Source organism: Topomyia yanbarensis, chromosome 2 (genome assembly GCF_030247195.1).
Source record: "Topomyia yanbarensis strain Yona2022 chromosome 2, ASM3024719v1, whole genome shotgun sequence".
In the NCBI taxonomy this organism is placed as follows: domain Eukaryota; kingdom Metazoa; phylum Arthropoda; class Insecta; order Diptera; family Culicidae; genus Topomyia; species Topomyia yanbarensis.
In genome coordinates this window covers 264,410,597-264,425,892 of record NC_080671.1, presented here as the reverse complement: position 1 = coordinate 264,425,892, position 15,296 = coordinate 264,410,597, and the positions used below count along the sequence as shown (strand labels likewise).

The following is a 15,296-nucleotide window of genomic DNA, read 5'->3' as shown; positions in this document are numbered from 1 at the left end:
GCGGTCAACAGCTTCGGAGCTATCGAAGCAAACCCGATGTTCACATGCACACATCAGTTTGTTGCTATCCCGTTCTGATTCTCGTTCGTCTTACAAAGTTTCTTCCCCGCTCATTAGTTTCTCTCGCGTTGATCTACGTTCACCGTGTTTCTTTCGTGCATACATAAATTCACAAGTAGGCAAGGGAAAACGGAGAATAAATTCGGAAAATCATTGCAACGATGTTAGCTTCGGACATTTGCAACGTATTGGTGTACGTTTATTTATTCATACGTACGACTCAAAGGTTAACCACAGGCAAGAATATAAGAACAAATACCGAGCAGCCATGTAAAGCCGATATGCACCAAGCTTGAATTAAACTTATATATTCCAACATTTTACTGTTCTCAGTTTGACTCATATGTATAGGCTATATTCCCCACAGTTGCCACATTCACTGATTTTCTTGGAAGGATTTGCAAAAACCTTCGGGTTTATAGATTAGAAAAACATTTTCTTATGATTCACTGGTAAAAGTACAGAATTAACAAGCGCAAACTTAACACTAGTTAACAAAAGAAACTTTCTTATTGAATTCTTTTTCCATTTTGCATTCGTCTTAATAAGGACGGTTTGAAGATAACTATGTTGATACAAGACGAGAATCTTTTGAAACAATTCAAACCTTGCCGACGATTTATTTTTACTGCGTACTCACATATGATCATTCCCCTTTCGCAGCTCACACCGAATGAGCACGCTTTGCATCAAGGCATTCCTATTTATTACTATTCGATCCTTTTGTGCGATAAATGAAAATATTTTCATCATTCGTTTTGGTGTAGCTTTCGCTTAGTGGTAGATGTGGTGACTACCCAGTACTACAACCCTGTCTGAACAGCTGGCTGGTTCAGCGTTCAGAGATAAAGAATTAAATAGACAGTTTTACATCGCCTATCGTACTGTATACATCTTGCAGTTTTAATCTAAGTATATCATCTTCCCTCTCGATATTACCGATATATCAGTGGCGACGAAGGTTAAATCGCAGTTTTTCGCGTGAAAAGTTGTTTTCGGCAGTGTTTCTATTCCTGGAGTTAAGTTTTCCAGAGGTGCCGAAAGTGTGTTTGGAGGTTTCCCGGCGTTTTGTTAGCTGGAAATGAGTGCAGTTTCTAAGAACATATTAGAAGGAAAAGTGTAATCCCGCCAAGTGTTTTCAACGGCTACATTTAGTTTATTCCGTTGCTGGCGGTGTGGAAGTGTCTAAGCGGAGAATTACGGTGTTTTCACCTGGTTTTTCTGGCACATATCAACGTTTGGCTCCTTGTGAAGGAAAAAAGTTTTCTGCGAATCCCGTGCAAGAGATTTTTCTTCTGGTTTGTTTTGCCGTAGGTTTGGTAAACGATCACGTAAGTTTTGCACATTTTGTTTTCAGAACTAATGTTTAAGTGCATGTTTAAGTGTAATTTAAAGGCATTTTTCTTGTTTAGCACACAAAAGAAATTGCGCTTCATTTTGTTTTAACAGTGATTTTGTCTACCAGAAAACCATTTTTGTTCTGGTTTTGTTTTACGTACTACTACCAGTATACGTGCAGCACCCGAATTTGCTTGCAACATACGTTAGTTGCGCAACGACAAAAATTCTTTCGCTGGCGACCGTGGTTCACCGTTTGGTTCTGCAATATTTACTTATGCTTGTTGCTGCTCATACCGTTCTCGCACAAAACAGACTTGTAGAGTTTATTGTTTATCGTGTGTTTATGCTGCAGAACAACTTGTTTGTTTGGGTAGTAGTCGAATTTAGTTTGTTTTGATTCGATCTTCCAGCATGCACAGTAAAAAAAATATTTAAGTTTTGCGCATTTAATAGAAAAATTAAACTATTTTTTATATTTGTTTCTTTTCCACTATTTTGTTTATATCTCACTATGTCAAGTATGCCGTGGGAGAATCAAATTGAACCGTTCATTCCCGGAACGATTCCGTTTGCGCAGTTTCTGGAGCAACTGGATTAGGTGTTTGCGCATCATAAAGTGACCAGTGAGGAAGATCAAAAAGTGTCGTTTTTGGCTACTTGCAGTAGAGAAGTGTACAGTGAGCTGAAGATTCTTTTTCCCGGAAGAGATTTCAAGACCGTGTCTTTCAAGGAAATTACGGGCGCTCTCAGGAAGCGGTATGATAAAACGGAAAGTGATTTGATTCAACGTTACAAGTTTTACCAACGTGTCCACGGTCCGAGTGAGAGCGCGGAAGATTTTATACTCGCTGTCCAGCACCAGGCAGAGATGTGTCATTTCGGAGAGGTTAAGGACATGGCGATTCGCGATGAATTGGTTTGCGGTATTAGCGACAAGGACTTGCAGCAGCGTTTATTCGATGAAGAGGATTTAACGCTGGCTAAAGTGGAGAAACTCATCGTAAACAGAGAATTAGCAGGAGCGAGAGCTAAAATGATCTCTGGCGATTTCAATCGTGTAAGCGTTTTGAACAGACTAGGAAGGCGTGACAGTTTCGAAGTTTTCCGAGATCGCTCACGGGGAAAAAGTCGAGAGCCGGCCAGAGAGAGAAGCAGAAGCCGTTCTGATTCATTTGATCGCAGGAATCGTTCTTCACCCAGGACAAAGACTTTGTTTTGCAACTTCTGTCGTGGAAAAGGTCACACGCGTCGTTTTTGTTATGACTTGAAGAACAAGAGTAAGACGGTCAAGTTTGTCGATTCTCCTGCAGAAAAGCCCAAGATGACTGAGTATCAGAAAAGTTTGAGACGTCGTTTAAACAGATCTGTTTCGGATGACGAGATGTATGCTAATCTCATCGATCAACAGAATTAACGAACCATGTTTTCGCAACGTTTATGTTGACGGTTTGAGGTTGAAAATGGAAGTTGATTGTGGCGCTGCAGTTTCCGTAATCAGTTTGGAGATGTACGAGGGAGATTTCGATCATATTCCGCTACAAAGATGCGACAAGAAGTTAGCAGTGATCAATGGAAGCCGTTTGAAGGTTGAAGGACAGATTGAGGTTAAGGTCAAGCTGAATGGACGCACAAAGACTGTTGACCTGATTGTTTTGCGAAACGGCAGTGGTTTCACTCCATTACTGGGACGAGATTGGTTGGATGTGTTTGTTCCAGGTTGGAGGAAGGCTTTCGGAAACAATATTAATCAACTGTCGGTTTCACCAGATCAGATCGTTGCAGAGATACAAAGTAAGTTTGCCAATGTTTTTGATAAGTCTTTATCAACGCCAATAAAGGAGTTTGAGGCTGATCTAGTTCTAAAAGATCATACGCCGATATTTAAACGTGCTTATGACGTTCCTTTCAGGTGCAAGTGAATGGGCATCTCCGGTAATAGTTGTGGTGAAAAAAGACGGTGGTATTAGGATGGTCATTGATTGTAAAGTTTCCATCAATAAAGTTTTGATTCCCGATACTTACCCTCTCCCACTAACACAAGATTTGTTTGCCTCATTTGCTGGTGCCAAAGTTTTTTGTTCTTTAGATCTGGCCGGTGCGTACACACAATTATTACTGTCAAGATGATCCAGAAAAATAATGGTGATTAATACAATCAAAGGTTTGTTTACTTATAATCGTTTGCCACAAGGTGCTTCTTCTAGTGCAGCTATATTTCAACGGATCATGGATCAAGTTTTGAAAGGTATCGATGGAGTTTGCTGTTATTTAGATGATGTTTTAATAGCAGGCAAGGACAAAGCCGACTGTGAACGAAACCTTAATTTGGTTTTGGAGCGTTTGTCTAAAGTCAACAGTTAATTTGCAAAAATGCAAGTGGTTTGTTTCAAGTTTGCCATTTCTGGGTCATGTTTTGAGTGACAGAGGTTTGTTACCATCTCCGGAAAAGGTCGAGACAATTCGGAAAGCCAAGGTTCCAAATAACGTTTATGAACTGAAGGCATTTTTGTGTTTAGTTAACTACTATGGTAAATTTCTGCCCAATCTGTCCGCCCGCCTTTACCGTTTGTATCATCTACTCAGAAAAGATGTCAAGTTTGTCTGGAACTCTGAATGTAGCAAAGTTTTTCAAGACTGTAAGCAAGTTTTGTTGAGCCCGAAGCTTTTAGAGTTTTATGATCCTAGTATGCCCGTTGTCGTTATAACGGATGCTAGCAGCTATGGCTTAGGAGGAGTAATCGCACACCAAATCAAAGGAGAACAGAGGCCTATAAGTTTTACCTCCTTCAGTTTAACGAATGCCCAAAAATCCTACCCAATTTTGCATTTGTAAGCTTTAGCAGTTGTGAGCACCATTAAAAAGTTTCACAAATTTCTGTTTGGCAAGAAGTTTACTGGGTATACTAACCACAAGCCTTTGATTGGTATTTTTGGCAAAGAAGGCAAGAATACGTTGTTTGTGACACGTCTGCAGCGATGTGTACTTGAAATAAATATCTATGATTTTGACATTGTTTACAGACCGTCAACGAAAATCAGCAATGCAGGTTTTTGCTCACGATTTCCTCTGTCTGAAAATGTACCAGCTTCTTTACAAAGAGAATTCATCAAAAGTAGAAATGTTTCCGATGACTTCCCGGTGGATCATGTTTTGATTGCAAATGAAGCAAAAAAAGACAAGTTTTTGCAACAGATAGTTTATTACATGAAACATGGTTGGCCACAGAAGATGGATCGTAAGTTGTTAGATGTTTACGCACAACCAGGAATGGGAATTATCATTCATTCGCATGATTCTTGGCGAATCCGTTCATTGCTTTGACAGCAGGCAGTCGTTCATTCACGATCCGACTAAAACTCTCCAAAACAACACAACTGAACGTAGGTAGAGATGAACTTCCGAAGATGTGAGCTAGGTAAAAGAATAACACGTACTATGTTGAATGAAGAAGATCGTGTTCTTCATTCGCGGATTGAATCGGAAGATTGTACTGTAAACATTCACAAGTGAATCAGCTTTTAGTTCACAAATGAATGTGACATTGTATTCTCTGGTTGGGTTAGATCAACTTTATAGTGCAAATGTATACTATAATCAATGTTGAGAAGTAGATTGCACTACAATCCACTTGAAACTGATATTGTGATATGCACGGAATCGTTTCAAGAAGTTTTTTCACCAGCACATTGCAAACTACTTACTCAACAATAAGAGATCAGCAAGTGAAAATTTCATAGGTCTATGAACAAGAACGACAAGTTTTTTTTATTAGAACGATCCGGTGAATGTTTTTAAATGAATCTTTGAGAATGAAAGAATGCATTCATTTGCGATCCTTTCTGCTTTCATTCAAAACACTACGTATGCGATGGAGAATGAATCATAGCCGGGCGTTGTCACTTTTTTTTCAGTTTTGTGTTTTGCTTCTCGCTTTCGCATGAACGCGTAACTCACAGTAAGAGCATGTTGGTGCATGATTTCAAATTGATCGTTTCGTGATATAATTTTTCCCAGGCCTGCGCACAACACTAGGATTTGGAAGTAATAGAAGGGTGTTTGTTGTATCAGGATCGTGTCGTTATACCTGCAAGTTTACAAAAGCAGATCCTGAAAAACCATTCCGGAATAACTTATATCAAGCAGATGGCAAGAAAAACAGTTTATTGGTATGACATGAATAGTGACATAGAGAATTTTGTAAAATCATGCAGTGTGTGTTGCCAAATGTATGCTGTTTCTAAGCCAGTTCCTCACTCTAACTGGATTCCTACAACAAAACCGTTTAGTCGCATTCATACGGATTTTTTCATTTCGACAAGAAAACCTTCCTGGTGTTTGTTGACAGTTTTTCAAAATGGCTTGCAGTAGAGTACATGAAATTTGGTACTGAAGCCAGGAGGGTAAAGTCAAAGTTTATCAGCGTTTTTGCGAGGTTTGGGTTACCGGACGTAATTGTTACGGACGGTGGGCCTCCATTTAATTCTAAAGAATTAATTGATTTCTTTCAGAAGCACAGCATACAAGTGATGAAAAGTCCACCGTATAACCCATCAAGTAATGGACAAGCTGAGCGTATGGTAAGATTGGTGAAAGAAGGTTTGAAGAAGTTTTTGTTGGATCCGGAAATGGCAGGATCGAGTACGGAAGACTTAGTTAATACATGTTTGGAAGATGGTTCGTTTCCTTTCAATAGGCTGTTTAGTTTTAAGGCTAAGACGTTGTTGGATTTAATCCACCCTAGAAATGGGAATAATTTAGGAATAATATGACGAAGCGGAAAGTTGTGAATATGCCTGTACATAACGATGATACCAAAGTACAACATCGAACCAGGGACTGGATTGACTCTCTGCGCCCAGGGGATTTAATTTATTACAAAAAAAATTAGAACAACCGATATTAGACGTTGGCTTGAAACTAAATTTTTAAGACGTATTTCTCTAAATACATTTCAGGTTTCCGTTGGAGGTCGGGTGTACCTGGCGCACCGCAATCAGCTTAAATTATTTGGCACTCGGAAGAAGAGCCGAGCTTTAATTTTTGCGAGCAGCCCAACACGAAAAAGAAGGGGGGAGGATGATCAAGAAGAGGACATTGACGACGAAGCTAGCGATTTTTATGGTTTCGCAGCAGATTCATTCATTTATAGAGGTTCACCTAACGATCAACCAATGGTTTGTGATTCGGACGATGGTGATTCGGAGAGAAACAGTTTACCGCCTGGCAACAGGGTAGTAGACCCCCAGGAAGGCACGTCTGCGCTACAGTGGCCGCAATCGAATAGTACGAATCCATCAGCGAGTTTAAGCCGTGAACCTATTTGTTTGCGTCGTTCGAATAGGATGAAGCGTCGTCTACAAGATCCTGATTTCGTTTGCTACAATAAAAAAAGAAAAGATTAGTTTTGCGGCAGTAAAGTTTTGTCGTTTTCTGAATCGTAACGGTAGTTAAGTTTTCCCGTGAATTAAATTATATATATGGCAGTGAAGTTTCGCCATTAACGATGTACAATAATTTGGACTAAAGGGGGAAGAACTGTGGTGACCACCCAGTACTACAACCCTGTCTGAACAGCTGGCTGGTTCAGCGTTCAGAGATAAAGAATTAAATAGACAGTTTTACATCGCCTATCGTACTGTATACATCTTGCAGTTTTAATCTAAGTATATCACCTTCCATCTCGATATTACCGATATATCAGTAGAGTTGCCACATTCACTGATTTTCTTGGAAGGATTTGCAAAAACCTTCGGGTTTGTAGATTAGAAAAATATTTTCTTATTTTTTTTATAATTATTAAATTTATTTAGGCCCAAATGCGGTAGCTCAACGAGGCCGATTGTTCGTTTTTTACAATAAATTTAAAAAAAACAACTATGTTAAGTTTTTTGTCTCGTTTAGACGCAGGTTTCTGCTGCGTGTTGAGATCCTTTTTCTAGGGGGCGAAATATTGCCAGTGTTGTCCACTGCCATTTGAGGTTCGATCCGTTTGTCTTCTTTTGCGTTGTCGTTCATGTCCATGTCCTCATCCGTACTACTTTCCTGCTGCTTGCGGTCAGATGTTCCAGTTTGTGTCTTATTCTTATCGGTCGTCATTGTATGTTCGTATTTTTCGGCATTCGTTTCGTTGTTGTTGTTGCTGGTTGTTGGTGCTTGATCCGAAGATGTTGGTTTTGCAGCTGTTAGTGGTTTAGCGTAAGATGGTTCTGGGCTGATTTCAGTTGGATTTGTTAAGTTTTCCTTAACAGTTTCTACGCAAGGTTTTCCGAGGTGCAGCTTCTTCGTGCAGAACTGGCACGTAGAAATTTGTCCTGGGTACGTGACTAGTGATGTTTGATGAATGAGAACATCGTCACTTCCTAACGCTGTGACGGTTATGTATGAGGGAATTGGCTTGGTCACACGCATTCTCACCACACGAACACCGTTAGGGATGCCCGGGAAAAAATTCCTCCAAGTCTCATGTGTAACGGAGTCTACTTCTCCGTATTTTTGCAAGCATTTTTTAATCGCGCCGTCAGGGGTACGCGTAGCCAAATCATGGGCACGAACTTCTACAGCGCCGTTCTCGATGTATACGGGAATGCTATATTTAACATTGCCGCATTCGGCGGTGTGCTGCATGTTGTTTCGCGAGGCGAATGACTCAGCTTGGTTAATGTTGTTGAACGAAATCAGCACGCAATGTTTGATATGATGCATTTGTAGGGTTTTCACTTCAGCCAGATTGAGTTTCATCTGCACTTTTAATAACTGTTCCACTTCCCGAATGGCTGGTCTTACAGGGCATTTCGAAAAATCAACAGCAACACAGTTCGGCCGTATCTGGGTTGCTTTTTGCTGGGCACCGTCACTCATCACTAAATCGCACATTAGGTATAGGCTATTGTTATATGGACTGCTTGTGTGATAGGCACCGATTAATTTTTAGGTAGAAATTGACTGTTTCACTTGCGCGGGACGATTTTTTGCTTCTGCTCAGGGCGAGATGTGAAAACAAACTGAAATATTTTCTTATGATTCACTGGTAAAAGTACAGAATTAACAAGCGCAAACTTAATACTAGTTAACAAAAGAAACTTTCTAATTAAATTATTTTTCCATTTTGCATTCGTCCTAATAAGGACGGTTTGTAGATAACTATGTTGATACAAGACGAGAATCTTTTGAAACAATTCAAACCTTGCCGACGATTGTTTTTACTGCGTAAACACATATGATCATTCTCCTTTCGTAGCTCATACCGAATGAGCAAGGCGTTCCTATTTATTAACTTTTCGATGCAGATGAAAGGCCCTCCTTTTGTGCGATAAATGAAAATATTTTCATCATTCGTTTTGGTGTAGCTTTCGCTTAGTGGTAGAGTTGCCACATTCACTGATTTTCTTGGAAGGATTTGCAAAAACCTTCGGGTTTGTAGATTAGAAAAACATTTTCTTATGATTCACTGGTAAAAGTACAGAATTAACAAGCACAAACTTAATACTAGTTAACAAATGAAACTTTATAATTAAATTCTTTTTCCATTTTGCATTCGTCCTAATAAGGACGGTTTGTAGATAACTATTGTTTGCGCCAAATTCTTTTTTTTTTATTATACCCTCCACTATCCCCCACACCAAAGAGCTCACACAGAGAGCCCCTTGGTAATGGACACAACAAGTAAACAAAAAGAAACGCGGAGATCAAAACAACAAACAAAATAATATGAAATCCCAGTGGAACTTAGTTCCTTTGAAGGGATTCACAAAAATGAGCTTAATTTAAATCAAAAATTTAATTATTAACTTAATGATAACTTAATGATAACGTGGTTTAAAACAAAAAGGAAATTAAAGTAAATTTAAACTTATGAAGTAGGGAAAAACTAGCAGAAGCCAGAAAAAACTTACAGGTTTGAATGGTTGATACGCTTAAAATATATATTCGTTTACGTTCCTCAGTATATGCTGCTTAAGCTTGCTTTTGAAAAGAATATTGTTTGTTATAGCTTTTAATTCTATGGGAAGTACGTTAAATTTCGATGGTCCGTGATATGTAATGCGCGCAAGACCAAGGTTGGTACATGCACTGCTTCTCAATAGTTCGTTTGCGCTTCTAGTGTTCTGAATGTTTACCCGAGCCACGAATACAAGATTGTGATGGAATTTCTGGTTGTGTAACGTATTGTGTACAAATATGATTGACTGAGAGTCGCGTATACCTACAATGGGGATAATTCTGTGGCGTAAGCTAGTGAAAAGTGAAACTGTAGAAAACAAGGTCGGCAGATTGTAGATTACTTTAATGCATCTATTCTGCAATGTTTGGATTCTTTTCAATTTCGATTTAGCAGCATGACCCCAGACTATAATCAAATATTGAATTATTGACTGAATGCATGCATAATAGAATCGCAACAATGAGTCATTAGGCACAAAAGAACGCACCCTTCTCATTAGGCCGCATAATGATGAGACTTTGGTAGCTACATGATGTATATGACTGTCCCATGAAAGACATGGGTCTAAATAAAGTCCTAAGTATTGGAATGATGAAACTTTTTCAATGTGCAATGTTCCGACACATGGATCCGCATGTTGTGAAATTTTTTTCCGTGGTGAGTGAAAAACCATGTACTTTGTTTTTGTCAGGTTCATGGAGAGGTGATTCCCGTTAAAATATTCTAGGAGGGTAGCAAGATCAGATTCAATGTCATTAATAATAGACTGAACACTACAATGGGGATAGAACAGTGCTGTGTCATCAGCGAAAAGTCTTGGTGTCCCATGCAGTTTCAAATTTTCTATATCGTTGATGAAAATCAAGAATAGCAAAGGCCCTATGTTGCTCCCTTGCGGGACTCCAATGTCTATCGGTCGTAAGGTACTGCGAGCGCCATTTATCACCACAAATTGTTTTCGTTCTGATAAATAACTTCTAATCAATTCGTTGGCAACACCTCTTATTCCATATCTATCGAGTTTGGCTAGTAAAATTCTGTGGTTTATAGTATCAAAAGCTTTCTTAAGATCGATGAATAAGCCTCCAACGATCTTTTTTTGGTCAATGTTACAGAGCAGTTCATCAATGAGCTCGGTAATACCAGTCACAGTTCCACACCCTTCCCGAAAGCCATACTGAAGTTTATAAAGAACATTATTGGCACACAAAAAGTTAACAAGTCGGTTGGTTAAGAGCTTTTCCAAAATTTTATTCAGTACCGACAGGGTTGAAATAGGTCGATAATTCGTAGGGTCGTAAGAGTCACCGGATTTGAATACAGGCGTTACCTTAGCGATTTTCAAAACATTTGGGTAAGAGCCCGTTACTATTATACGATTGAATAGTTTACTAATGATCACGGAGAGAGGTCCTATGTTGGCTTTCATAAGATCTGCCGATATGTTATCATGCCCCCTACTTTTTTTAACGTCAAGCTGACTTATGAGAATACTAACTTCACTTACACTAGCAGGTCTCAAAAAAATAGAATTGCTTACACTCTTTACTGATTTCAAGAAATCAAAATTGTTTTTCGGGAGATTATCGGCTAGGTTATTTCCAATCGTGGAGAAGAAACTATTGAACACTTCAGCAATATCTTGATCAGATTCAAGAGTGCTTCCACCGTTTTTTAATTTTATAGGTTCACTAACTTTGGTGCGACCAAAAATTTGATTTAATTTTTTCCACACGTTTGTATGGCTTGAGCTTTTTAGTATATTTTCGTAATAGTCACTTTTGCATCTCTTTTTGGCAATCTTAACTTTTTTTGAAACATGTTCTAGCATTTCAGCAGCTTGCGCATCGTGAGGATTCCTTTTGACTTTATCAAGATATTTATTCTTTATTTGTATCAAACGCCAAAGACTGAAGGTCATCCATGGACAGATTTCATTTTTAACTCTAACGGTTTTAGTAAACGTTCTGGTACAATCGGTCAATAATTTGTTATAGGTTGTAATAAGAATATTCAAGGTAGCTTCAACATCATCGGTAGTTTGAAAACTGTTTAAAAATGTGGAGAATTGGCTCTGTAGCTTAACACGATCGACGATATTCATTCTCAGTTCCTGTTGCTGCTTACCTAAATTCACAGGAAGGGACGAAATGACAGGAAGATGATCACTAATGTCGCTGTAAATTGTATGATTTTTCAACTGAGAAGCGGAGTCAATGGAGCAAATAAAATGATCCAAAATGTTGTTACTTATTGGACGTGTTGCAACAGTATTTGTGCACACATAGCTGTACGATTCTAGTAATTGTTTGTATCTAATTACCACGTTATTATTGTGTAGATTGATTGGAATGTTCACATCGCCAGCAATGAAATATGGTTTAGACGGAGTAGAGTTAGATAACCAATTTTCTAACATATTCTGAAAAGTGTTGTAGTCAAAAGTTGGTGGCCGATACACACCAATAACAATTCTTTAAATTTTCTGAATTCAGCCTAAACGTATTTTGTCCAAATTCTTGAGTGTATTTTTAAATCGTATGTTTTGAGTCACCCTAATCTAAATGTAAAGTATCATTGTGTATCCTAGTAATGTAAGCAAAATCAGTAGGAATATGGAATCCAACGGGAAGCAAGCAGAAGGCAACAACCGCGAAACCCGCTGTTCAATTCGATACGGAAATAGTGCGTATACCTTTCTTTCCGAAGGCCCTTGATCCCGCTATCAGTTTCTTGACCCATGTAACTTACAGAGCGGTGAGAGTGTTGTAAAAGTGTCGACAGCTGTGTAAATATTGTGTTGCCCAAATAAATCATAGCTCTGATTCGCCGCAAGCTATAGGCTTAAAGAAAAACCTTCGGGAAACCGGCAATATTAAGATCCAGCGCGATCAACTATGTTGATACAAGATGAGAATCTATTGAAACAATTCAAACCTTGCCGACAATTGTTTTTACTGCGTACACACATATGATCATTCCCCTTTCGCAGCTCACACCGAATGAGCACGCTTTGCATCAAGGCGTTCCTATTTATTACTTTTCGATGCAGATAAAAGGCCCTCCTTTTGTGCGATAAATGATAATATTTTCATCATACGTTTTGGTGTAGCTTTCGCTTAGTGGTAGAGTTGTCACATTCACTGATTTTCTTGGAAGGAATTGCAACAACCTGCTATTAAGGTTAAAAATGTACGTAACGCTTTCGCTAATATGCACTACCATCGCTTTCTCGCTCGTTCTCGTGCCGTGCATGAGCCTTTCCTTTCCTTCCGGTTTCTATTGGCGTAACCAAAACGAATATGCCGGCTTTCCCCCTCCAACTACTCTCGTCAAGCAACCCAATACGAATAATCATAGGAACAAACATGTAGTGGACCTATATTTAAAACTTTTCATCCTTTTATTGTTCGGTTGGTGCACCATATTGACGCCACTTCTTGTTTTTTAAATAAATTTGTACGTTTTCCTCAAGTGGGGGGGGGGGGTAGTATGGGGTAAGGGCTTCAGTGTGAAAAAAAACATTTTTTGCGATTTTTATAGAAACTTGGCACATTGATCAACATTTTTATGCATTATAATGTATCACTTCAAAAACATTCTGTAATTGTTCTATGCAACAATATCGACAAGCGACTCGATGATGAAGCTTTTTGTAGCGTGTCTGGAAAACACGACTTGAGGTATTAAGTGCCATTTAAAAACAACCTAACCGATTTATTTCAAACTTTGCATACACAACCTAGGTAAAAAATATGTAACCCATATTGTCGCTGTTGTGCTATCTTATGACAAACGCCATTTTGGGGGTACACTGAGTTAGATATGCAACATTACTAATCTGATAATTCTCTACAAAATGGCGTTTTCAGAATTTTGAAATTTTGCTTGGTTACTGAGGTATAGCGAAAAAAGTGATGAGAAATTGCCAGTTTTTTGCTTTAATTCACTGTATCTTGGGATTCGCTTAAGTAATGTGGAAGTTTTAAATGTTTTTATATGTAAAAATATCTGAGGAACACAATGGTATAATAATTTTCAAAATAAAAATACATGTATTGCGAGAAATATGCAGCTTTACTTTTAAATTGGCAATATTTCATGTTTGGCAACACTGTAGTTAAAAATTACTATTTTTTCTAGATTGCTTGCTCGATTTCCTTCAAAATGCATCTCATTGATTGTTTCTAGGCCGAATAAAACCGAAGATATTAATAAAAGTTAATAATTGATGCTTTTTTTCTATGGAAAATTTTCCATGCACAATTATGACACGCCATACAAATTTTGTCATCAATACACGCCTACGACACGTGTGAGTGCGACTTTTGTTTACATTTATAGTGAAAACTCGCAAACATAGTCAACCGAACTTCGTGGTATTTGAGAGTTTAATACAGAATAGATAGAAGCATTAATTGTCTTCTTTGAATTGTTTTTACCATTTATAAGTTTCAAGATATTCAATCTCAAACTTTAAAAATCGTTTTTCTCGAAATGTGCTAAATGGCGCTTGTCATAAGATAGCACAACAGCGACGATATGGTGAGTTTTTGAGACAATTTTTCAATTTTTATTCATAAAATAGCGGAATTTTTCGTGAAAAATGTCAATTTTTATTTCAAATTAGTTAAAAAACCCTTTGATTGAAAAATTATCCCGAAAACAAAAGGATTAGGCATTTTTACATAGAATGTGTATGCAAAGTTTGAAATAAATCGGTTAAGTAGTTTTTGAATGGCAGCTAACACCGCAAATCGTGTTTTTCCAGAGAAGTTCTACAAAAAACTTCGTCACCGAGTCGCTTGTGGATATTGTTGCATAGAAAAATTACAGAATGTAATTGAAATGATACATTAGTTTGCACCAAAGTTTTGATTAATTCGCTTCACTCAAAGTTAAAAAAATGGCAGAAAAGTTTTTTTTTTCATGCTGAAACATTTTAAATGACCCAATTTTGCAAAATTAAATGATTTCTTTGACAATTTTCCATACATCATTCCATTCACATGCAAACTTGAAAATTATTGAGTGAAGTAGACGCTAGGAAAAAAGCATACGATTTTTGAAGCAGATTATCGATCATACAGTGTTTCTGAAAAAAAGCTTTGTTTGTGCCGATCTGCAAATCAGCTGTCGTCCCCATTATGATGGTATTTAAGACCTTTCAACCAAAGGTGTCTAAAGGTGGATGAAAATATTAAATTTAATTCACAAGTTACCTGAGAATTTCAGCCGAGTTTAGCATCGTTTCGCATTTGCTAGATTTTGATAGTGCAATTCCAGCCCATGAGTCAAATCGTGTGGGTTCAATGGTCAAATCCATCACGTAGTATTCAATTGCCTTAAAAAAGTCTCTGCTTTTAAAATAGTAGTCCGCCAGGAGGTAGAAAATACACTTGATTTTTAATATCGGTAGATCACTGCAAGCAGCCTTTGGTACAACTTCATCAGTTCCGTTGATAAAGTTCACAATAGGACCTGTTTGATTTGAAACGTCAACCTTTCCCGGAAATACTAAAAGGATGTGTTGCAGCATTGCTTCCATATCAGCAGTTATAGAATCAATTCTAGAATAAAAAATTAACGTTTAAGTGGTTTGGATTGCTGAAAACCAGTACATATCTACTTGTAAGAATTGAAATCGGGTAACACATCGGGTCGGTAGATATTGAATAGCTGTACAGCTTTCTCCCACGACAAGGTTTCCTGACTAGCCTCGTGATCCTGTACATGACGCATTCTACCTTTCTTTGGTGGGTATCCATAGAGACAGTATGTTGTTTGCTCTAAGCATTCATTAATAATATCACGGTATGGTTCTAATATAGGTGACCTCAGTTTAGGAACAATCACATCGAGCATCATGAACAGAATGTGACTTTTATCTTTTGAACACCATTGTCGTCTGCAATAATAAAAAAAATCCTTTACAAAAAATGTGCAAATTTT

General features: G+C 38.0%; 2 protein-coding genes across 2 annotated transcripts in view; one reads left to right on the top strand and one right to left on the bottom strand.

The window, feature by feature from the left end:
• The first annotated feature begins 5,627 nt into the window (after positions 1–5,627).
• LOC131680310 (uncharacterized) lies at positions 5,628–6,804 on the top strand. The gene is made up of 2 exons (XM_058961030.1): positions 5,628–5,979; positions 6,358–6,804. The coding sequence occupies exons 1-2, from the start codon at positions 5,776–5,778 to the stop codon at positions 6,802–6,804; spliced, it is 651 nt and encodes a 216-aa protein (XP_058817013.1). The 5' UTR covers positions 5,628–5,775.
• Positions 6,805–14,473: 7,669 nt separating this feature from the next.
• LOC131680308 (calcineurin-binding protein cabin-1-like) overlaps positions 14,474–15,296 on the bottom strand; it is a 1,393,806-nt gene continuing 1,392,983 nt past the window's right edge. Inside the window, exons 13-15 of the mRNA XM_058961029.1 lie at positions 14,974–15,252; positions 14,567–14,914; positions 14,474–14,525 (exon numbers count right to left, since the gene is read on the bottom strand). Coding sequence (XP_058817012.1) covers positions 14,474–14,525; positions 14,567–14,914; positions 14,974–15,252 — 679 coding nt within the window. The remainder of the gene's footprint in view (positions 14,526–14,566; positions 14,915–14,973; positions 15,253–15,296) is intronic.